General features: G+C 45.3%; 1 protein-coding gene across 1 annotated transcript in view; it reads right to left on the bottom strand.

Annotated features, from left to right (window-relative positions):
• The window catches only part of ZNF618 (zinc finger protein 618), a 158,745-nt gene that overhangs the window by 8,679 nt on the left and 124,922 nt on the right, over nucleotides 1-25,144 (bottom strand). Inside the window, exons 6-13 of the mRNA XM_090274609.1 lie at nucleotides 25,023-25,112; nucleotides 24,080-24,115; nucleotides 23,908-23,985; nucleotides 16,699-16,758; nucleotides 16,061-16,150; nucleotides 6,381-6,620; nucleotides 2,681-2,761; nucleotides 644-688 (exon numbers count right to left, since the gene is read on the bottom strand). Of these exons, the coding sequence (XP_090130735.1) occupies nucleotides 644-688; nucleotides 2,681-2,761; nucleotides 6,381-6,620; nucleotides 16,061-16,150; nucleotides 16,699-16,758; nucleotides 23,908-23,985; nucleotides 24,080-24,115; nucleotides 25,023-25,112 (720 nt within the window). The remainder of the gene's footprint in view (nucleotides 1-643; nucleotides 689-2,680; nucleotides 2,762-6,380; nucleotides 6,621-16,060; nucleotides 16,151-16,698; nucleotides 16,759-23,907; nucleotides 23,986-24,079; nucleotides 24,116-25,022; nucleotides 25,113-25,144) is intronic.

The following is a 25,144-nucleotide window of genomic DNA, read 5'->3' as shown; positions in this document are numbered from 1 at the left end:
CATGGATGTCACTGTTTGCTGAGTAAATGAATGGATTAACGTATGCATGGACCAAAGACAAGGCAACGGACAGAGAGGAAAGGCAGGGGAAGAAGAAACAGGAGAACAGGGTCAGACGCAGAGAAAGCCACAGAAAAGCAAGAAGCAGCAGGATAAAATGCAGAAAGGGAAGAGGCGAGGGGGAGGGCAGGAGGGAAGGGCAGACAGGAACGTGAACAAGTGTGCCAGCAGGCCTTTCCCTTTGTCTCTGTCCCCAATACCTGAGTTAGTGTCCAGCAGAGATGAGGGAGGAAGAAGAAGGGGTGCAAAGGAAAAAAGGGTAGAGAGAGGAAGAGGATGGCCGACAGGGGGCTCAGAAGAAGTGTCCTGGGGCTGCTGTGGTGCACAGGCATCAGGAGGCCTGTATTCCTGCCAGGCCGAGGGGCAGAGGCAGGCTGCTCCGTCAGGGCTCTGCCCGACCCCCATCCAAACTCCTCCACCCACCTGGGGCTGGACCGTCCTCCTGCGTCACTAGCTGCCCTGTCTGCCTGGGAGGGCGGCCCACGGTCAGATGCTCTGGGGAGGCCCTAAGTGCGTGTGGCCACTGAGTTCCTTCCCTGCCCTGCCTCGCCCTCTCCAGCCCCCCAATGGGACCATCACTTACTCTGTAGGAGAGGGAAAGTATTGGAAATCAGGGGACTTGCAGTTTCTGCAAAAGAGAAACAGTTTAGCTAAGTCTCTTCCAGCTCTGGTGTTCTGAGAGGACTGTCATTCCTTCCATTTTAAATAAGTAGTGAGCCGGATGGGGCCCTCAGAGGAGGGGGAGCCCCTGAGCAGGCTCACACCCTGGGGTGGGGCTGGGACACTGGGCAGGGCAAGATCAGCCAGGACCACCCCTCTAGGACTCGCTCAAACTCTCAAAACCTGAGCTGATAGAGTACAGTGAGAAAGGGCCACACGGGGCTGCCCGCTTCAGGACAGGAAGGTGCTTCTAGGTCCTGGCACCACATGGGAGTGTTTGGCATCAAACAGCAGGGTAGCCACAGCTAGGGCTGCACCTTTGACAGCTTCTGCCTGCTGGAACTTTCCCCACACTTCCTGGTGTTGTCAGGGGAGCCTCAGAGGCAGGAGGCGGCAGAGTGGGGCCGGATGGACCAGGATGGAGTCTTGGCTCCACCGCGTACAAGCTGGGGACCTGGGGCCACAACCCACGGCTCCTGAGCCTCAGTTTCCTCATCCAAAAAGTAAAGATAACACCGACCCAACCCTCCTCCCGGGGTTGGGGCAAAAATGAAAACAGGCGAGACACAAACAGCTCTGAACACATGCCAGGCACATAGTAAGCGCTCAGTAAATGGTGGCTGCCCTTTACACTGTGGGTTCCCAATTCTGAGTATCAGCTCTGGGGGAAGGAGGGGGGGGGATGCAGCCTGGCTGGCTGAGCAAAGGCTCCTAGGGGACTGCAGTTCCAGTCCTGACTCTGCTTATTCCTGTGTGGCCTTGGGCAAAACTCCATCGCTTTTAGGCCCTCCTCCTGGAGATGCTGTTGGATTACATTTTTGCAAAGGGTGAAGGAGCTGGGAAAGGTCAATGTGCTCTCTATGGTTTAAGGGATCACATCCACATTCTTGGGGCTCCCACAGCACACCTCAACTCCCTTGCTCAGAGCACTAATCAAATCACTTGATTTACTCAAAAAAGAAAAAAGAAACACCCCACCACATGAGTGGGTGTGTAATGTATGCAGGACACTTGCTGATTATTCTCCAGAGCAGGGACACATGTGCTGTTCCCACACCAGCTCATCAGTGGTAGAGCTGAGCTGGAAGCTGGAACTCAGATTCCTATGCAGAAGCTTCCACGGTCAGGTCTGTGCTCCCAACTATTTCATAAAGCCCCTGACTGACAGTCAAGCTGTGTCCATCATCTGACTACACCCCAGCAGTGACCAGGATATGCCAGGCACAAGCCGAAACAGAGTATGATGAATGAAATTTCAACTGCATAAAAGAGTGAGTGTGTTACTTTACTATGAGCAGCGTCGGAATTCTTCTCCCTTCCTGTCCTGGCTGACATTGTGCAGGCCACCTTGCTGTGCCTTTCTCGGACAGAGGTGGCCACCCATGGCCCCTCCAGCCTGACCCAGCTCTATCTGGGGAGAGCGGCGCTCTGTTCTAAGGAACGCTCAGCGCTGTCAGGGACTTGGGGAGGCAGCCACCAGGGGGCGCCCACACACTACCATGAACCTCAGGCAAACGTTGGGCTGGTGGGGGCTGGAAGGGAACCTTTGGATAGTCCCTGGTCCAAAGCAGGGCCAGGCTCTATTGGGGCACAGCTCTCTCTACTGCACCCTCTTTGCCTCTCCTGGAACGAAACTAGCTGCAGTATTTGCCCTAAAAACATGGAAATGGCTCTTCCAGGCCCAACCGTCTGGGGCCATGTGAGCAGATGTTGCAGATTACAGGGTGGGGGAGTTCCTCTCTCCATGGGGAAGAGACAGGAAGGGGCCATTGTCCCTGTCACACCCCTGAGGCCCAGAGGAGGCCCCTGGGCTTCTGCCTGGCCCTGGCATCCTCCTAGCACCACCCCCATGCCTCACGGAGACCCCAGCCCACAGAGCGCCTGCTGCTGCCACTGCGGGTGGGAGCAGATGGAGACAGCAGCCCCTCAGCACAGGGCACCTGTCACAGGGCACACTCACCGCTGGAGTTTTGGGAACTGCTATTCGTCTCTTCAAAGTGGTTTTGTGCTTTGCTTTCTACTCTCCGACTGAAAGCGCTTTCTGCTGGGTGGGGACAGGAGAGAGCGAGAGAAAACAGTGGTGATTGATCAGCACTGGGTCCAAAGCCGGGGCATGCCAGAGGCGGCTCAGAGGCTGGGGTCCAGGGCTCTTATGTTGTGGGAATCAGCACTGTGAGGAGACCCAACGTCCCAAACCAGAACCCCCAGCTCCTCAAGCTCATTTGAGTTGTCTTGATACCTGGTCAGGGCCCCAGGAGAGCCGCCTCACAGGGCCCAGAGAGGGTGGTAGTCCAGGCATGGGGGGATGGAGGTGTGGGAGGCCTGTCTAGGAGCACACAGATGAAATCCAGCCAAGTGAGCAGGTGGAAAACGGGCCTGGGCTGCCCATCTTTGGCCCCTGGGGAGCCACATTTGTGACACTAAGTAATTTGGACCTGCCCCTGACTAGTCCCTATGCCAGATTCTGCTGTTTCAGCCCCGCAACGGAGCAGGCAGGATGACAGACCATCTCTTGGTGGCGGTTCTGGCAGAGGAGGTGGGCCAGACAGCTAGCTCCAGCTCCACCTGTCAAGTGGTCCCTGGGTGGTAAGGAGGTGCCCGGGAGAGAGGGCAAGCCAGACAGAGTGGGGGCAGCCCCACACCCCAGGAAGCCAAGGCCCAGGTGAGGTCGGGTCAGAGTTCACCCTGGGAAAAGGACCAGCTCCTGAGTGATTTTTTGGGTGTCTGCTTATGGGTGGCACTCTCCTTAGTGGCCCACCCTCTCCCAGGCACTGTCTAGAAGCCATGGGGGGGGGGGGGCAGAGATAGTGTCCAGCTGGTGGAAAAACACCCATTTAGTGCCCGCCCCTCCCCCACCTGCAGGAGGTATTGGGACAGAGCATCCAAACTGGAAGGTGACTCGGCTTTGCCAAGTAGCTCCTGGTACAACTGCGATGCTGGGTGCTCCAGGAGATAAAGACTCCTGCAAACAAGTCACTTTGGGACGCGCAGCCAAACCAGCCTCTTCCTTAAGGAGAAACAACTTGCATGAGGCTATTAAGGGCTCTGAGAAGTTCAACCAAAAAGAAACCTGTTTTGCTTTATTTAACCCAGCCTTCCAAATGAATGTAGCCACCGAAGCCAATTTTTAATTATCAGATTCCTTAATACAGTATCCCTAAAAAAAAAAAAAAAAAAAAAAAAAAAAGGTGATTTCAGGAACCCACTTTGGGAAATGCCACTGTCACCCAGCCCACCCCAAGCCAGAAGGGCAAGTGCTCCCTCCGACCGTGGGGACCGGGGTTCTGGACGATTGTCGGGGTGATGGGAGAGGAAGCCAGAGGCAGCTCCTACATGCCCTGCTCCTGCTCCACCCTGCGATCCCAACAGTGTCTCCCAATGCAGCTGCCCATCATGAGTACAACCCTCTCTTCAAAATGCGTCTACAGAACGCCTGGGCTGAGAGCTACACATGTGCCTTCTTCAAAGTGTCACCTTTAAATTGGCAAAGGAAGTTCAATTTTTTTGCCTAGGAAATTGGGGAGGGGGGTGCTCATTTACAGAGCACCTACTGTGTGCCAGGCACTGATCCAGATGCCTTACACCCATGTTCTCCCTTAATCCTCCCAATAGCTCTATGAGGTCCATGTTTCACTTCCATTTTACAGGGGAAAAAAAATAAAAGAGAGGAAAGTGAGGTTGTCGTGTTCCTGGGGCTGAACATGCTGCTAACCCTCTAAGATGGCAGAATGAGGAGACTTCGTTCTCGAGGCAGACGCTTCCTCTTTGACAGGTGACTCCCTTCTCCATCCAGACCCTTGTGCGTGCAGGGGGAGGCTGGCCCCTCTTCAGAGGGTTCTCGTGCAGCCTAACGAACTTACTGTAGAGCTTAGGACAACTGAGACTATCATTAGTTTCCTGCTACTCAGTTCACAATGCAAATTTTGATCGGATCTCCCTGCCACGGGCACCTCTGGCCACAAAGCAGTGGGGCTATGCCGCAGGGAGGTCCCGCACACAGGCCCACACACCTGCACAGGAAGGGCTGCCTCTGCCGGCACGGTGAAGGCGGTGACAACCTGCAGCTCTACCATGCAGGGTCCTGCTTGCAACCGGGTGAACCCAGGTGTCACACCCCCCCCCCCCCGCCCCAACCCCAAGTCTTCTGGGTCACATAAAGGCAGCCAGAAGCAAGTCCCATAGCTTGCTGGATGCTTACTTGGGGACACTGAGGTCCAAGAGCTGACATAGGCCACAAAGCCCCTGCCAGGCAGTTCCTTACAGAAACTACAGATATAAAAACTCCCAGCCACAAGGTCAGGAATAAAAAGCAACGTTTGAAAGCCATGATCCCATTATTTAGTTGAGCCAACATCTACCACCAGTGAGTTCATGATGACCAGTCTGTTTCTAGGAAAATATAACGGCTATTGGCTTTTCTTGACACAGTCCCTGAAAATCCATTTCATTCAAAGTTAAGTACTTACTCTCCTTTTATGACATCTAAGCATAATAAGCATATCTTCAAACATTTTTAAGAACCACATCCTTGTCCAACAGTATCCCCCTGAACCAAAGAGTAATGGCAGATACAATGGGTCACTTGGCTATATCACCAGTCCAATCTACCGGGTTTCTGCACTCAGTTTGATCATGTGTATATTTAATGGAGAGCTGTAGGCCTCTTGAAAGCAACTGAAAAGCCCACGGTTCCAGAAGGACTACATCATCACTCCACCCTACATCCCCCATCGAGGCATGAGGCCCAAGGCATGAATCAGGATTCCTGATAACTGGTACTCAGCACACAATGCATCTTATCAGTTTTCCTGGGAGAAATGCTGCTGTGAACTTATTATTGTGTGGTCACCCTTCTGGGGTCTGAGCCACTCTCTGAATGGACTCGGAAACACTGGAGCTGGCATCCACTGGTTTCCTGCTGGGTTATCGCTCATGGAGCCATTTCACAGGCAGTACTAGGCAGAGGTAGGCCACGAGAACAGAGCTCTTCGTAGAAATGAGTTTTTAGACTGGGGGATGCAAACTCATGCCAAGGGGCAGGGGGTCCAGGCAGGTGACATAAATGGATGGATAGGGCTGGATGCGAGACAGACAACAGGGTGATCACAATGAGAAATGACACCTGCCACATGGCTATTGTGTTGGGTAGGCAGGAGGGAGTGGTGGGGACTGTGGAAAACTGGAGCACATGCTCTGTGGAAGGAGTCAGCTGTGGCTCAGCCCCAAGCCAATTGTTGCCCTGCAGGAACGTTGGCCCAGAACTGCCAGATCGGACTTGTCAATGTCAGCTAGAAATCAAGCTTTACATAAAATCTCCTAAGGTTCAAATGTTGGCAAATAATTAAAAACATTTTTAAAAACACCTTAGGCCATAACTTGGGGAAAAAAATATTCTCCTGTTTAAAGAAAAAAAAGGTTTGCAAAATATCTTATACAGCCCTCTGATTTAGGATGAGAAAACTTAGACTCAGAGAGGTCAGGAGGCTCGTCATGGTCATAGGGCCAGCCAGAGCCAGAGCTTGAACCCAGATTCATCCCAGAGGACTATGGGACCCCCCACCCTTGCCCTTGCAAAGGAACAAGGACCCCAGGCAGAGCTGTGGCAGGTGGGTGAAGGGTGGGGAGTGGAGGAGCTGTGGGGTGACGAAGGCCACTGGTACCTGCGGTTGCCTTGCTTGCCGGAGATCCTGAATTTGGAGTGCGGAACGTCTGGGTTTGGGTGGCTGGAGGGGTGCGGTGTAAGAGGGCGGAGCATCGGACCACGGAGGCCGAAGCTTTCTTCCCCGACTGGTTCGTCTGGGTCTTCGCAGCCACGAAGCGTGGAGACGGGGAAACCTCTGGATGTGAACACTCAGAGCCCGTGTCTGGATCGTCCGGTGGCTCCCACCCGGGGGCAGCACCTGAGAGGGTCACGCTCTCAGTCCCCAAGAGCCCTCGGGGCTGGCCGAGGAAGTGGCCTCTTGCGCCATAGACCCCCATGCTAGAAGGGTGAAACCCCTTCTCGGTCCACGGAAAAAGTCCAGGAGTCTAAACCTTTCCCAGCTTCTCCTCCAGGGAAGCCTGTCTCCCATGTTATCCCCGCATTGGCCCCAAGGGTATAAGGCAGACAGAGGCAGAGGCTCAGAGAGGGACAGGCACCACTCCAGGGTCACAGAGCAGTTTCGGATTGAGCCAGGATGGATTTCCCAGGCTCCTAACTCATTTCACTCAATAGTTTGCACCATCTGTTGACCTGCTCACATGGAATGTTATCAGGCTGGAATTCCTATCCGGGCTTTCACCGAGAAAGGAAAAGTTTTAGAAAGACTGGCTGACTGTTCTTATAAGAAATATATAATATATCTCTCTTAATATTTACACATTAAGAGATATTTAAAAATAAGAGAACACAGCGGTTCCTCCTTTCTAGAAAGTTCAAAGTTTAACTGGAGCAAAAAATTCAGAAAACACAGAGATTCAAAACAAGTAACCATGCCACCAAGAGGGAGATGAGATGGCAGGGGGTCTCCCTGAAACCTTTACTAGGTGTGGGGGTGGGGGGCGTAGACTGAAATCAACAGCAAATGGGAATAGTGTACTCAAAGGCTGGTGGAAATGAATGGGAGGCAAGGCAAAAAGTCCCATTTGGGAACCCCTCCTCGTGGATTTTAGTCTCAGAAAGATAAGTGGAGACTTCTGGCCATGATGGGGCAACTGGTATAAAACTAGCCCTCCTCCAAATTCAACTGTAAAGCTGGATAAAAGACAGCAAACAACAGTTTTCAGACCCTGAACAGAAGGAGGCGCAGGATTGTGAATCAGGAGAGATGACCTCCCGTGACCTCCATGACCACGCCTGCTCCCTGCCTGGGGGGACATTCTGGACCACAGCGCAGAGGTGAAGCCCGAAGGAGGCGCTGTCATCACCCTGAACTGAGGAGGCGGGGGTCAGAGATCAGGGCTTCTAAGATGGCCGGAAGGTGCAGGGCACAGTAACAAAGAAGAAAGGATCAGGCAAAACAAACAAACAGTTAACAACAACAACAACAAAACACTTCAGAAATGTGCACAGGGACCCCTTGAAGTCTTTAGCTAAATGCCAAACTGATGTGTACAGAAAGCACCTCTGGCTGCCAACAACTATTGGGGGGCTGTGAGCTAAGTCAGAATTCAGAGGTTGCACAAGGTTAGAGGATGCGCGAGTTCCTACCTGCCAGAGAGAAGATGGTGCTGATAACCTGGGTAGTCAGTTGAGACCCAGAAGAGCCATGCCATAGAAGGATTATTCTAACGCTAGCATAAAAACTACAGCAGTGCCCCCTTATCCACGGGAGATACATTCTAAGACCCCCAGTGGATGCCTGAAACCACAGGTAGTACTGAATACTAGATATACTATGTTTTCTACTATGCACACATATTTGTGATAGATGTTACTTTTTAAATTAGGCACACTAAAAGATTAGCAACAAGGATAATAAAATGGAATTATAACAACATAGTGTAATAAAATTTATGTGAATGCATTTGAGGCCGTTATTAAAATAAGGCTCATCTGGAACACAAGCACCGCAGTAACGTGACAACAGATCTGGTAACTGAGACGGCCACGAAGGGGTGGGCAGTCACACAGTGTGGATAAGCTGGACAAAGGAATGAGATTCACATTCTGGGAGGGATGCCGCTGGATGGCACAGAATTTCGTCTTGCTACTCAGAACACCGCGCAACTGAAAACTTATTAATTACGTATTTCTGGATTCTTCCCTTTAATCTTTTCACACCACGGTTGACTGTGGGTAACTAAAACCATGGAAGGTTAAACTGTGCATAAGAAGGGGCTACTACACCTCAGACCTGCACCGACACAGCTTAAAAACAAGCCTCTGAAGTATCAAGCAAATCTGTATTAACTGCCTGCCAGAACAAAAGTCAGCATTTTTCAAAGAAAGATAACAAAACCCAGACACTCAACAACACTGCATCCACAATGTGCAGCACAGAATAAATACAAATATTCATCAGGTGAAGCAGGAAAATGTAAGTAATACTCAAGACATAAAAAACAGTCAATAGAAACATAATGAAATGACAGGGATAATGGAATTTGCAGGCAAGGGCCTTAAAGCGGCTATTATGAATATGCTCAATGATTGAAAGGATAACATGAACATAATGAAGAAAGAAATGTAAAAAGGAACCAAGTGGAAATTACAGAAATGAAAAAGGTGACAGCTGAAATGAAAAATTCACTTGATGGATATTTCTAATGATAAAAATTAAGACACTGTAGAAGTAAAGATCAATAACCTTGAAATAATCCAAATTGAAACACAGAGGAAAACAGGGCTGAAACACTGAAGGGAGCTTTAGCTGACCTTAAGCATCATCTAATAATCTAACATACATGTAAATAAAAGTCTCAATAGGAGATGAAAGAGAAGTTGGGAGAAGGAAAATATTTACAGAAATATCGACTGAAAATTTTCCTTGATGAAAAATATAAAACTACTAATCCAAGAAGCTCAATGAATCCCATACAAGATAAAACCAAAGAAAACTGTATGCCCATAAACAAATTATAAAAACCAGTAATATAAATATTTCAAATTATCCAGAGAAAAAAGATATATTAAGTAAAGAATAACAATCAGAATGATCTTTGACTTCTCATCAGACACAACATAAGCCAGAACAGAAAAGAATGACATTCATAAGGTGCTGAAAAAAACATCTCAACCCAGAATTTCATATCCAGAGAAGATATCCTTCAAAAGGTAAAATAAAAACATCTTCAGTTAAGAAAATCTTTCACCAACAGACCTACAATGTAAGAAATGTTAAAGGAAGTTTGTCAGGGAATAAAAGAAAATGACAATAGAGGAAATTAAGATTTATACAAAGAAAGTACAGAAAACAGCAAATATGTGAGTAAATATAAAAAGCATTTTCTCATTTCTTAATTACTGTAACAAATAATTGACTGCTTAAAGCAAAAAAATAACTGCTGGGTTTATAACTTATTTGGACTTATATGTGTAAGTCTATGTATGATATGTATGTACGATATAAGACTTATTTGTATGATATAAGAATAGAACAAAGGACAGGAAGATAGTAAATTGAACTATACTGATATAAGGTTCTCACATAATGTGTAGTATGATACAAATTCATGGCAGATTGTAATACATTAAAGATAAATATTATATTATAAACCACAGAGTAACCATTAAATAAAAAGAGGTATAGGTAGAAAGCTAATAGAGAAAAAAATTTAAATTCTTGGTTAATACTAAACGAAGGTAAGACAAAAAAAAAAAAGGAGCAATAAGAAGTAAAGCAAACAAATACAACAAGAGAGTAAAGTTAAATCCAATCATATCAAAAATATATTAAATGTAAATGGATTAAACACCTCATTTAAAAAGCAGGGATTATCCTGACTGGTGTGGCTCCGTGGGTTGGGCATCATCCTGCAAACTGAAAGGCAAGAGGTTCGATTCCTGGTCAGGGCACATGCCTGGGTTGTGGGCCAGATACCCGGTTGGGGGCATGTGAGAGGCAACCCATCAATGTTTCTCTCCCTCTTGTTCTCCCTCTATTCCCCTCCCCTTTCTCTAAAAGACAGATAGATAGACAGGCAGACAAATAGATAGATAAAAAAAGAATATTTAAAACACAGGGATTTCCAGATTGCATAAAGGAGTGAGAACCAGCTATATGGATGCACTTCAAGTGTAAAAACACACATAGACCATAAGAAAAGAATAAAAAGAGATATACCATACAAACATCAACCCTAAAAAGGCTTTAGTAGCTATATTAATATCAGATAATGTAGATATCAGACAATGGGTATCACCCAATAGAAAAAGGGCATTGCACAATTTAAAAAGGATCAATTCATCAAGACATAATGATCTCAAGTGCGAGCACTTAAAAACAAAAGCTTCAAAATTCACGAATCAAAACCTGACAGAACTAAAGGGAGAAACAGCATATCTGCAATTAAAGTTGTAGATTTTAACTCTTCTCTCTCAGTTCTTGATAGAACAAGCCTTTTTTTTTTTTTCTTTCTTAAGTCTCAGAAGGTATAGAGATTCAAACAATATTATCAATCAATGTAACCAGATTGACACTCCACTCAGGGAATTCTCTTTTCAACTCATTCTATAAGGCCAGTGTTACTCTGATCACCAAATTAGATGAGAATATCACATGAAAAGTACCCTGCTGGTTGGAATGTAAAACTGCTTCGGAAAACAATTTGGCTGTTTCTTAGAAGTTAAACATACCTACCATATGATCCAGCCGTTCCACTCCCAAGCATTTCCCCAAGAGAAATGAAAGCCTTTGTCCCTACAAAGATAATTACTGAAATGTTCACAGCAGCTTTATTTGTATTAACTCCAAACTGGAACAACCCAAATGTCCGTCCATAAATGAATAAAGGAAACTGTGCTACCTACACATTAGGTCCTCAAATAATGTAATTTCACTCCATATTATTTCGTTATAACACTGAGGAGCTGTTGCAGGCACTTCACTCTTGTTGCATCCATCAGCCTATGATGAAACTGGTTTTGTCATATGTCGTTTCACTTAAAATCACAGAACCTATTGACGACTTCAAGGGAGGACTTCCTGTATCTAGACAATGGAATACTATAACCTACCAATGAATAGGAATGCAGTACTGATACATGCAAACATGGATGGATCTTAAAACAATTGTGGTGCGTGAAAGAAGCCAGACACCCCCATACACACGATAAAAGAGTACACACTGTAAGATTCCATATATGTAATATTCTAGAAAATGCAAAGTCATCTATAGCGATAGGAAGCAGATGGGTGCTTGCCTGTGGACGGGGAAGTGGTGAGCAACGAACTATAAAAGAGCAAAGGGAAGCTCTGGGAGCGACAATATGTCCATCATCTTGATCGTAATGATGGTTTCATAGGTACACACATAGGTCAAAACTTATCAAACTGTACACTTTAAATACAGGCACTTTATTCTATAACAATATACTTCAATAAAAGTGTTTCAAAAACTTCACCAGAAATATTTATTTTCTTGTTTATGACCATAGTTAACAAGCTTTTAATTGGATATGAAGTACTCTGCTAATCCTAGTTCTCTGGTTCCTAAGGGGTCTGTTTTGGGAGTGATATTGAAATCCAGGTAAAATTCTGGGGAATTTCAGATGGAAGTAATCAGAAAACTTGTTCTTGAAAGCAAATTAAGTCTACAAACTACCCTAGGTCTTAAAGTAATTTAGATACCTACTCAAGAAAAAGAAGCTTCAAAGAAAGAAGTCATTTTTTCTGACAAATAAATATTCCAACACCGTAACTCTCTTCAGTTTCACCGAGTCTTAATATATTTTAATAAAGTATAGGTATAATGAATTATTAAAGAAACAAAAATAAATCCATGTAATTCACATTATCAGAATAAAAGAATCACAGAAGCACCTCAATAGATGTAAGAGAAAACATGTAACATCAATTTGTAATAAAAATTTTCAGTAAACTATGAATAAAAGTAACTTCCTCAACTAATAAAGGGCACCTATGAAAACCTACTTCAGCTAACACAATGCTTAATGACGAAAATGATTTAATAATGAAAAACTGAACCCTATAATCGGGAACAAGGCAGAGATATCCACTCATTTCATCTATTCAACACTGCACTGGAGGGTTCTAATCAGTATAGCAAGGAAGAAAAAGTAATAAGAATACAGACTGGAAAGAAATAAAGCTGCCTTTATTAGTAGATGGCAACAGTATGTACAAGGAAAACCCAAAGAATCTACAAAAAACTATTAGAACTAATAAGTGAATTTAGCCAAGTTGCAGGTTATAAATTCAATATTAAAAAAACCAATTGTGTTTACATACACAACAACTACTGGAAAATAAAAAGTCACAGTTATGTCAAAAACATAAAATACTTAGAAGTAATATAATGAAATATATGCAAGACCTCTATGCTGAAAAGTACAAACTACAGCTGATAGAAATTAAGACATAAATACTTAGATATACCATGCTCATGGACTGGAAGACAGTATTATTCTGTCTATTTTCTCCAAACTGGTCTACTGATTCAGTGTAATCCTAAACAAAATCCCAGTTAGATATATTTTGTAGAAAATGCAGGAAGACTAACATTTATAAGGAAAAACTAAGTTCCTACAATAGACAAAATATTCTTTAAATAGGACAATGCTGAAAAATTGAGAATACTGTGCCTGATTTAAGACTTACTATAAAACTCCAGTGAGACCACAGACAAATAAATCAATGGGACAGAAATAAACTCTCTTACTTATACATTCAATTGATTTTCAAGAAAGGCCCCAATGCAATGAGGAAAACATAATCTTTCCAACTAATGGTGCTGGAACAACCAGATATCTGCATGGAATAAAATGGTTCTCAAATCATACCTCTCATCAGCTCATAACTTGAAGTGGCTCACAGACCTGAAGGCAAAAGCTACATTTATTAAGCTTCTGGAAGATAATAAAGGAGAATATCTTCATCATCTTGAGGTAGACAAGAATATCCTGGGTAGGGCCCAGAAAGCACCAACCATAGGAAAAAATAATAAATCAGATGTCATCAACATGAAAAAGTGTTCATCAAATGAGATACTGTATGAAAGCCCACAGGCAATATATGAATCTGATAAAGGACCTGGATCTAAAATATATAAAGAACTTGTACAACTTAATAATAAAAAGACAAACAACCCAACCAAAAAATAGGCAAAAGACTTAAATAGTTTCCAAAGTAAAATAAACAAATGGCCAACAAATGAAAGTTCTCTGCATCATTAGTCACCAGGAAAATACAAATTAACATGAGATACCACTATACACTCCCAAGAATAACTAGAATTAAATAGCCCACTGCCACCAAATGTTGGCAGGTACATGGAATCTGTGACTGGTGGGAGGGTAAGAACTCTCCCCTATGACCTAGCAATTCCACTCCGTGGTATTTATCCAAGAGAAATGAACACCCATGTCCATAAAAAGCCTTGTATAGAAGTTTTACTCACAACAGCTTAAAACTGGAACAACTCAAATTAACAAGCAAATGACTAAACAAACCAGTCTTTTTTTATACAATGGCTCAGTAGTCAAAATAAAGGAATATCTGATATATATGACAACGTATATGAACCTCAGCAATATTTTGCTGAGTGAAAGCAGTCACACACAAAGGAGTACATATTATGACTCCGTTTGTAAGAACTTCTGCCTAGATCCCTCCAGATAGTCTCCCGACCCAGGGTCTCTCAAGGCCTGGCCCTCGGTACCACTTGAAACTGTCAAATCCAGCCCCTAATTCCATGAATGTACAGATCTCTAGATCCAAAGGCCACTGGAGGGGCCATTAGTCAGCCTGGGAGAATCGGTCCTCTTTTGGATCTAGCCTAAATCTCTCATGTCATAATTTAAACATAGCTGATCCTAGAGTCCTCAGACTTCAGTGAATAAAAGAGAAGAAAGATTTATTCATCAGAGAGATGCAGAAAGACATAGAATGAGAGTCCATACAGAGAGAGAAAGAAAATGAGGAAGAGAGAGACAGGGGATGGCTCTTCAAGAGAAAAGCATTTAGATATTAAGGAAAAAATCAGGGTGCAAGCAATGAAGCCCTTCGCGCTGTAGCATCTGACATGTGATGCAGGATAGCTTCATGGTTAAGAGAATGGGTCTAGAGCTTGCCTTCCAAGGTTCAAAGCCAAGCTCCCCCTCTTACTAATTCCATGACTGTATTCAACTTTTTCAGAAGTTTGGAGAAGAGCAGAAGAAGCAGCACTGAAGGTACCCTCCGAAGGCTGAAACCATGGCTGTAGGTTGGCCTTGTAACTAACACCTAAGTGCATTCTGGGCAGCAGGACAGATGCCCACACACAGCTGCCAGTCCTGGCCCATGGAAAGAGGAATTCCCAGAGGGTCCAGGCCAAGGAGCTCAAGCCCAGCCACAGCCCTGATGACAGCACCTGCACCATTAGTGGGCCAAGTGGATGGGTTGTGCCCACCAAGTAGAAACTGTGTACTCTCCCCCTGCTCCACCCCACAGGACCTGAATATGTGGTGGGAAATGGATGACCCATACATCCCTAGTCTCAGTGGCAGGATGGATTCCTCTAGTTGGACCACCAACTAGAGGGTTTGGAGATGCCTAGAATCTGGACCCCTGGCTGGAAAGACCTCAAGAGCTTCCACGGATGGAAAACCTGAGCCCAGAGAGGGGAAGTGACAGGCATAAGGTCACCCACCAGTCAGTAGTTGAGCAGGACAAGAAGCCTAACCCAGTTATGGACCTCAGACCACTCTCATCGATGACTCTCAGCCTCTGCTGCTCTGCCCAGCAGGGAGAACTTCCTGGGGAAGCTGCCTGCCCACCGAATGCCCTTGGGGGACCACCTGCCTGTGCTATTTTGGGGGCTTCAAAAGGGTCCTGGGGCTCCCAGACTGTGGGTCTTAACCCCCTATTGACCTTGCCATAACCGCTCCCTGTCTCTGGACCTCAATCTCCCCATCCAGTGTGGAATGGGGTCCGCACAGCTCTGCCCGGAGAAACGAAAGCCGGGATACTCCATCTGCCCTTAAACATCTGCCCTGCCAAGGTGGTTCAGCTCTGCCTTTCAGGACTTTGGTTGAGGACTGAGGGGCCTCCTAGCTCACTGTATACTTGAGATTGAAGGATGGAGCCCAGTCCAGTATCCAGAAGTGGAGCTGGGAAATCAGCAGCAGCAGGAGAATGGAAAGCCACTGTGTCCCTGCGGGAAGAGTCCTTAGAACCTTTTCCCTTCTGGGTCAGGAGAGGAGGGAGAGATTGGGGGTCAGAGGCAGGACAGGGTCTGCCCAAGGTCGCATGCAAGCCAGTGGCCCCATTGGGATTAACACTCAGGGCTTTGAGGCCTGGTTTAACACTCCTAGCTTCTCACCCTTCCCATCACTAAGGGCAAAGAGGGAGCCTGCCTGTCCAGTGGGCCATCCCTAGCTTGGGTTAGGCTCTGCATGGGTTCAGACTGAGGCTGCATCCTGGGGTGCTGGCTTTGGGGAAGAGGATTCAGGAGCATGACTCAGAGGCCACTGGAGGACTTGAATGAGTGGTGCTCACCCTCTCAGCCCACTGAGGGAGGTTTCAGGCTTTCCTGGCTTAAGGGTGGGGCTTTCCCACCTCTTCCAGCCCCAGGTCACAACTGGATGTGTAGTGACTCGCCCAGACCAAGCTCAGGTTTACTTTGACCCTCCCGTAGCAACACCCTGGAGCTGAGCCTATGGCAGCACCCCCCCCCCCCCCCAACAACAAAAGGTACTCACTGATGGGGGCGTGTAAGGCCACATGCTCCTGGTAGGGCGTGTAGTACTTGTACTGCTTTCCGCAGAATTCACAGGTGTAATTGCCAGTTTCTGTCCAAGAAGGAAAAGAAAGTGTGGGACTAGGTGCCTAGCTCCCACCCAGAAGCAGCAGCGTGCTCCCTCCCCTCAAACTCCTCCTCACTCTGGGACAACAACTAGATTTGGGAGCCCACTTAAGTCAACTACTACTTGAGTTCAAATCCCAGCACTGCCATCTGGAGCTGTGTGACTTTGGGCAAATCTCTTAACCTCTCTGTGCCTCAGTTTTCCTATCTGTAAAACAGGGATAATAACAGGACCACCTTAGAGGATTGCTGTGAGGATTAAATTTGTATGTCAAGTGCTTAGAACAGTACCTGGCACACGCTGTTCTCCTTCATCGCTCCACCCCTAGGCCCCGGTGCTCAGGAAATGTGTGTTGACCCAAGCTGACCTCCAGTGCCAACCTCTCTATAAGCCCCTTTGCAAGCCCTGCCCTCTGCAATGGCCACATCTGGGTCCCCTCATCTCCAGGACCTTCCCCTGCCCCCAAGCACCCCCCACCCCCCAGCAGAAGAGGTCACTTCTTCCTCTCAGGCCCCACCAGACTTTATTTTTACCTCTCTTTTGGGTCTGCCTAACTTCTTTCTTCTTAAAAATTTCTGATGTAATATTGTTCACTGGGGGAAAATTATAAAATACTGATAAATACAAAATTTAAAAAAAATAAAAAGAAATTTCAATCATCTATAATCCCCAAACAAAGAGTAGTAGCTACCCCTTGGGTAAACGTGCACCTTGCAACTTACCCCAGACCCCGCCCCTCACTCCCATTATACTGACGTCACCTGTCTGGCTCCTGTGGGCCTTGAATTAGCAACCCTGATCTATATCTTCTTTGTAACCTGGTGCATTCAATCGACAATACTTTGTGGACATCTTGCTCAATCAATAAACTTCGATCTCTACTGCATTTATTGGCTGCATGGTTCCCACTGGATTTCAGAATTTTCTGCGCTAGTCTCCTTATACTAGGAGACGTTTAGATTGCTTCAAAATAATTTCCCATATATATATTAAAAAATGCTGTTATCCACATCCTTGTAGAAATTTTTGTACATTTGCTCATTATTTTTGCACATCATTGCAAAATAAAGATTATTGTGCATAATCTTTGCACATTATTTCCATGGGATAAATTAAGGGCATGTATTTCTAAGGCTTTTGATGACCACAGCACCAACTACTTGTCAAAAGGTTGGGCCAATTTTTGTCTCAATCAGAAAGATGTGAAAATGACTGTTCCTATATACGCTGTAGTGAGCATTAAGTATTATCATCTTCTTAAACTGTGACTGATAGGGGAAGCTAGAACGCACTGCTGGTTGTATTTTCCACCTCTTTGACTTGCAAGGAAATTGACTATTTCTCCTGTTTAATTGCAGTTTTTCTTTCATGATTTTTCTGTGTACCACCAATGTTTCTACAGGCATACTTACCTTTTCTAAATCGCTAAGAACTCTGTAGATAAGGACACCAACATTTTGTTCTGTATGTTACTTACAAGTATTTTTGGTCAAATTGGCTTCTAATTCTGTTTATAATTTTTCTCTTTCAATATAGAAGCTTTGAAATTTTTTCTAGTTAAATAATTTTTGTAACGGATTCATCAACATTGAAAAAGATCTATTTGCTACTATTTGTAGGCTTCAAAGTTGTTAGGTTAACTGTATTAATTATATTCCTATATAATCTTACTTGTTGATTTCAGGAGACTTATTTGTCTGCTCAGGAGACACAAATCTTCACTGCGAAAATCCCTTTATTATCAACATTACCCTATTGTTCTCTGGCACAGTGCTTCTCACTCAGAGTGAGGTCCCTGGGCCAGCAGCATCAGCGTCACCCGGAAATCTGTTACAAATGCCAGTTCTTAGGACTTAACCAAGATATATTGAAAGAAAAACTCCAGGGATGGGATCCAGCAAGCTGTGTTTTAATAGACCCCTTAGAAAATTCTCGTGCACGGGAAAGTTTAAGAACCACTGCTCTTTTAATTATACAGTTTTATTAGTTCGCCTGGCATTAACGTCATTAATTCTTGGTAATTACTGTGTCAGATCCTCCTTTCTACATGCTTGCATGTGCCTAAAGACATTTATTTCCCTGTACTTTCGTTCATTAAACAGTTCTGTGCTAAATGCCGGCACAAGATGTTGAGCAAAAAAGAGTCATGGTTCCTGCCATCAAGGCGCTTACAGTCTGGAAAAGGAGACAAAGAAAAAAATCTAATAATCATACAAATCTAAAGCTGCAACCATGTGGGTGCTCTTAAAGGAGACATTTACAGTGCTAAGACAGTTTGAGTAGGGAATTCAATTTAGTTAAGGAAACACCAAAGAGCTTCCTCAGAAAGAGAAAAATTAATGAATTAACTAGGTATGTCTCTGATAAGCCCCTAATTAGATTATTTTAAATTAACCTGAGAATCTTTGTCTTCTCATAAAAGAGATCATGCCATTTTCTTTTATTGCTGTAACTGACTTGGTTTAACTTGTTTTGTGTTTTTTTCCCCTTATGCTCCACCCTTCTGGTTTATTTCCTTGAAGTTTCTATTGTTCCACGCATAAACTCTTCTCTTTGCCTTTTCATTATTCTGCAATACATTGTTTTAGACCAGTGGTTCTCAACCTGTGGGGTCGCGACCCCTTTGGGGGGTCGAACGACCTTTTCACAGGGGTCACCTAAGACCATCGGAAAACACATAATTACATATTGTTTTTGTGATTAATCACTATGCTTTAATTATGTTCAATTTGTAACAATGAAAATACATACTGCATATGATTCATAACAGTAGCAAAATTACAGTTATGAAGTAGCAACAAAAATAATTTTATTGTTGGGGGTCACCACAACATGAGGAACTGTATTAAAGGGTCGTGGCATTAGGAAGGTTGAGAACCACTGTTTTAGACAGTACGTACATTTCTCTAAATGTTACAATCAAGCAGGAAGTGATATTTTCATGTCTCCCACCATTGAGAAAGGAAGTTTAACTGAGTGCTTCTCAAACTTGTGCATGTATAAGGATCATCTAGAGACTGCTATAGCACAAGTTGCTGCGCCCTGGTCCCGAGGTTCTGAGTCCACAGGTCTGGCGTGGGACCTGCATTTCCTTTGTGAGTAAGCTTTTAGGAGACACTCTGGGGACCACACTGTGAGTAGGACTTGTTTTACAGCCTTTACTGTATCCCTCGGTATTCCTTCTTTCTTGTTTTTAAAACTCACTTTTAATATTTTAGAATGAGCGTTGTCTTTTGCACTCAATTTTACAATCAGATCAGCAATATTTTAAACTTACTTCTCATTTACCTGGCTTTGATATTCACAAGTGCTCTCAGACTGTGAATTATTTCCTCATAATTGTGCTCTTAAGTGGGCTCTACCACTCAGTTCCTTGGAGTAGAACTTCAAATTTCTTGAAGGTGGAGACAGAGGAGGTATAGTGTGTTTTTGAGTGGTGGCTTTTTTCTTTACACATAAATCACAATTTGTCTAGACATAAAATTCTTAAGACAACAACCTTTTCCTTTCAAAACTATTTCATTACCTTTGCCACTCAGTACTGCAGAGAAGACTGAGGCATGTCCACTGTGGATTCACTTGGATACAACTTGCTTTTTTATTTCTAGATGGTCACACAATTTGTTTCTTCATATTTATAGTTTTGAAAAGTCACTAAGATCTATTTAGTTATGGGTTTCTTTACCTTGACGCTACCTGACATATGACGATCCCTTAAATCTGCATACACAGATCTTCCTTCAGCCCAGCAAATTTTTCTTCTATTATATCTATGAAGTATTGTTTCTGTTCCACGGGTACATCATCATCAATTACCTGGAACTCCTTCCCCGTTCTCCATATTTATCATGATTTCTTATTATTTCATCTGTTCTAATCTGTCGTTCACATCACTAATTCCATTTCTATAGACCGACTCTGCTCTTTACTACCTATACAGCAGCCCCTCTCTAATTGCGGTTCACTTACTGCGGCTTCACTGTATCACGGGATTTTTAAAAGTAATATATTTAGTTATTTATCGCAGATTTTTTGCTATATTGCGGGATTTTGCGGTACTGTGTACGTGTGTCGTTAAAGTTACGTAGGTTTAAGAGTGTAGAATATGTTTAAGAACATAAGTAGTGTTTATAAAAGTGTGGAAAAGGTTAGTAAGGGAGTGGGAAAGGTTAATAAGGGACTGGGAACAGTTTATAAGTGTGAGGGAAGGGTTTATAAAGCCTTAAAATATATATAAATACTAAAATAAACGTAAGGTTCCTACTTTGCGGATTTTCACCTACTGCGGGAGGGTCTAGAATGTAACACCCGCGATAAGTGAGGGCATACTGTAATGGAAGTCTTAGTTCTGTCCTTAGACTTTCAGCTTCTCTGCAATCCTTCCTCATCTCACACCTCTTGGCCTTTTCATCTCATCCTGCTGTGCTTTTACCGTACAACCTCAGGCTCTTTTTTCACAGGGTTCACGCCATGGACAGAACCATGTCCCCCATAAATTCAGGTGTAGATGCCCTGCCTCCCAGTGTGAAGGTATCTGGAAGTGATCTTAACAAAACCCAATCATACTGGCACCCTGTCCTTGGACTACCAGCCTCCAGAACTGTGAGAAAATAAATTTCTGTTGTTTAAGCCACCCATTGTTAAGACAGCCCAAGTGGCCTAAGGTCATAAAATCAATTGTGACTGTCAAACTGAATTTTCTCCTGGGTTTTGTGGTTGACCATTTTCAGAGATATGCTCTTGTCGGAGTCTCCTAAATTCTCTTTTCCTTGTTATGCAGAATTTCACCGTGTCCATGGTTTGGTTTGTTTTGTTTGTTTATTTTTCACGTGAATCTCCCTTATCCACATGTAAAAATCAAGTAACCTATAAAGGAATCCAGACTTATTCCGTTTCAGTAGACACGAATAAACTGCTCTGAATCTTCCCGTGGTAGACCATGATGGTAATAATTCTCAGATCTGCAGCTGGAGAGCAAGCTGCCCTACAGGACCCCTTAGACCAGTTTCTTCTGGAAGGATTCCTCTACTCCTTCATGCCTTTGGCTTCCTCCCCAAGTCCCTAATTCTCTAATTTGCTCAGCTGATGTGCACGTGGAAGGCGTATTTCCCAGCATGCACTGCTACCAGCCCCCCTCCCCCGCCGCCCCTCTGCTTTTCCAACCTGTGATTGCTACTTGTGGTGACTAGTCCCTTCACAGTGTATGATGAATCTACTGGCTCCTCTTAATCTACACATTATTTTTAGGGTTCTGTGGCATTGGCCTGCTTATAAGAAGTAACAGAAACCTAAGAAGCAGCATTCTTATCTCCCAAGGCAGCTCCTGAGTGGTAACAAGGGATAGCCTCATACTATCTTAGCAGCCCCACTTCCACAGCGTCAGGCTTAATGTTCTCAACACAATTCCCTGTTCCACATCATCTGTGATGATCCTCCCAGGCCCTAGCACAGGTTGTCTGAAAGGCTTAGTTGCTGACATATAGAACAAGTTTCATCTTGTTCTGCACCTTTCTGGGTAATTAAACAGGTACTATTTATTTAATGCTTCCTTGTCAGTGTCAAGGACTAATTCCTTTATAAATATAATCTCAGCTAATCTCCAAGACAATCCTGAGAGGTGTTTTATTGTCATCACACCATTTATGAATTAAGGAAATGGTGGATTAGAGAGATTATGGAATTTGCAGGACATCGCACAGGGATTAAGTGCAGAGCTGGGATTCATATGCGGGATGGCTCTAAAGCTCTCATTCTCAACCATCTGCTCATTTGTGACACCCTGTGTATGAGCCAGGTGCTGGCTAGACACTTGAAGCATTCACCCTACAGAAAAGGTGGACGTTCTTGTCCCCAATTTCCAGATCAGTCAGAGGACACTCAAGAGTGTAAGCAGCTAGTGAATTGGTGATAACAGCATTCAAATCCGAGCCTGTTGGACTCTGCAGCTGATTTTCACAATTACAATGCTAGGTAAGAAATGGACGGGCAGTGCTGTGCTGAGGCTCCCTGTTCTGTATCTTGTCTACAAATGTCTGTCATGGAGCATGTCTCAGTCACATCAGGGTTTTCCCATAGTCTACCTTCTAGCAGTTTTTGTGTTGAGGATCTCATCATTTTCTTTACCTTCCAGATTATTTTAATGTTACTGTTTACTGAACATTTATATGCATACACTACGCAAGCAATGTGCTCATCACTTTACAGATATTATCACATCTGTAGTTTCCCGAGTGCTTTAAGAGCAAAAAGAAGGAAGAAGGAAGAGGCATAGATACATGGAACAGACTGACAGCTGTGTGTGAGTGTGCATGTGTGTATGTAGGGGGGACTAGATGAAAGAAGGTAAAGGGATTAGCCAAAGGAAGTATATGCAAGACCTGAAGACAGGGCAATGGTGTGGGGACTGCCTGAGGGGGGCAGGCTGGGTGGAGGTGGGAAAAGGGGGAAAATGTGGGAAAGTGAGGACAGCTGTGATAGCATAAACAAACAAAAAAGGCATTCAGGGACCCAGCCAGACCCTTCCAAGGGCCTGGTACCAAGCTAAGCCCCTGAGATGCATCTCAGGTTCCCTGTTGAGCTCCCTTGATTTCTCTTCCCTCAGATTTCCACATCTTTTCATTTTGTGTGTGTGTGTGTGTGTGTGTTTTTTCAAAAACTGCCTTAATCCTTATTGTGATAAGGCAGAGTCAATAAAGATCTTTCACAAGGTAGTAAGATAGGCACAGGAAGTAATGAGAGGGATAAGCACAGATGTACATTTCTGAAGGGCTAGCTAGACCAGATGAGTCTCATTTGTGAGATGCGCCCCCTCCCTGTCCCCCACCAAACAGTCTTCCTAAAATGCAAATCGGATTAAGTCCCTTCCCCATTTAGTAAACTCTTCACAAGCTCAGCTCAGGATTAAGTCTAAATAACTTTCTCCGGCATTCAAGGCTAAGATTTGAACTCAGAATCGATTTGCCTTTCAATTCCCAGAAAAAGTGCTGCCCTCCTCCCTCTGAGTGGGAGGCAGGGGCTTGTTTCCCAGCCTGGTCCCCACATGGAAGCTTCCTGGATTCCCAAGGCAGGTCAGGTGTTCCTGGCACCCACAGCCCCCTGTGCTTCTGGATACACTGTAACTATTGCTCACTGACCTACGGGCCCCCTCCCTGTGTGCATTACCCAAAGGGAGGGTCACATCTGTCTTGCTCACTGCTGCGTCCCCCACAATACAAGTGTGCTGGAAACAGGTCATGTGCCTGGCTCCTGCCCTTGGGGTTTTAGTGAAATAAGGACAGAGCATCTGCATATCATTCCCGTGGACAGCTTTGCTGGCTGATAAACCCCTTCAGATGACAATAACCAGTTATTTTCCGAGCACCTATTATGTACCAGGCACTGTGCTAATTAACAGGTGACTGATATCCATGATCTCATTTAATCCCCCAACAAACCTGTGGGGGAAACGTCATCCTCATGACACAGGTGAGGAGCCGAGGCTCAGGACGGCTAACAGACTGCCAGGGCACCAAGTGTGTGCTACCTTCACTGCCCTGACCTTGACCCTGTGCTGACCTGCTGCTTCTCAAAAGCTAAATCCTAACACAGACTGGCCCATCTGACGGGGGCAAAGTGAGGTATAAGAAGGCCAGTGGCTGGCTGGCCAGAGATGTTGCAGCTGGAGGAGCAATGTCACCCTCTTCTAGCGACAGAACGCCTTGACACCCTCAGTCAGCCCCCACCCCAAGGAGAGGCCCGCATACTTGGCCCGATTTTCTGGAATGGCTCCGGTGGTTCCTCCTTCACCTCTTCAGTGGCCACGACACCTTGGTCGAAGGGGTCTGTGGGAGAACACACGGCCCTTAGCACCCAGGTCAACAGGTCTTGGGAGCCCAGGCTGGGGGCTAGGGAGGTGGCCAGCCACCAAGTACTTACCTGCCCGATTCTCGGGGGCCCCTTCCACACTAAACACTGCGCCCGGGTGGGAGGTGGCCGCCGCAGAAGGAAAGAAACAAACAGGAGCCCAGTTAGTTCCTGCCCACAGCTGCCTCCACCTGCCTCTTCAAGCCCCTGTCCAGGTGAGCTGGCTTTGGGGCCCAGGAGAGCTGCCCTGGCTGGTATGGATGCCCCAGAAACCAGGGGCCACAGGACAGGGCATCCCAACCAGTGTCTCCATGTCGCTCTTCCTCCCATAGCAGGGACCCCCCAGCCCCCGCCCACCGGGGCAGGCAGACATTTATCCTGTCTGCCATTCCTGGATCACCAGTGCCCATTTGAGGGGCCAGGGCAGGAGAAAATGAGAGATGTTGTGGGGGGTGGGTAAAGGAGGCAAGAGGAAGGAGGAGCCAGCAGGTAGCAAGCCTTGTTGTGAGATGGGCTGGGGGTGTGAGGCTAGAGGGAGCCCCCAAGATCCTTCCTGGGTCCAAGACCCTATTTTTTAGGATTCTTATGTTTCTAAAAACAAATTACCTAAATTTATTGTTCTAATTTCTAACTCTATAATATAAGACACTAAAATACCATCATTCATTTTAAAAAATTGGTTTAATTTCACCAGAGCATGTGAATACTCAATATGAAATCATATAATAAATTGATATGAAATTGCTGGTATTCGACTGATTTTGATCTATGAAACTGCAATTTCACTTGGGTTAACCTAGTCAGAAGTATATATGGAGTGTGAAGGGGGCCTTTTCTCCCCCAGGATGCTCAGGGGCTGGCCACTCCCCTCATGGTCTTGCCCCTGCATGACCTTCCTCTGGGGGGTGGGGGGCGGCGGGCTGAGCGAAGGGTGGGGGCTGGATAAGCAGCCCTGGACAGGGGCAGGGGGTCTCTTTCTGTGACTCACTCCTGAGGAATCAGGGGCCCGACTCACCATCCACTGCGTGCAGGTCTCGGTGCTCCTGGAAACAGCTGTAGTATTTGTACTTCTTCCCGCAGATGTCACACGTGTACCTGAAATTGTCTGTGGGGAACATGTGGTGACCAGGGCTTCAG

The sequence above is a fragment of the Furipterus horrens genome, unplaced genomic scaffold (genome assembly GCF_987537825.1).
Source record: "Furipterus horrens unplaced genomic scaffold, mFurHor1.1.pri manual_scaffold_4, whole genome shotgun sequence".
Taxonomy (NCBI): Eukaryota; Metazoa; Chordata; class Mammalia; order Chiroptera; family Furipteridae; genus Furipterus; species Furipterus horrens.
Note: the sequence above shows the minus strand (reverse complement) of the source record. Positions and strands in the feature narration are given on the sequence as shown.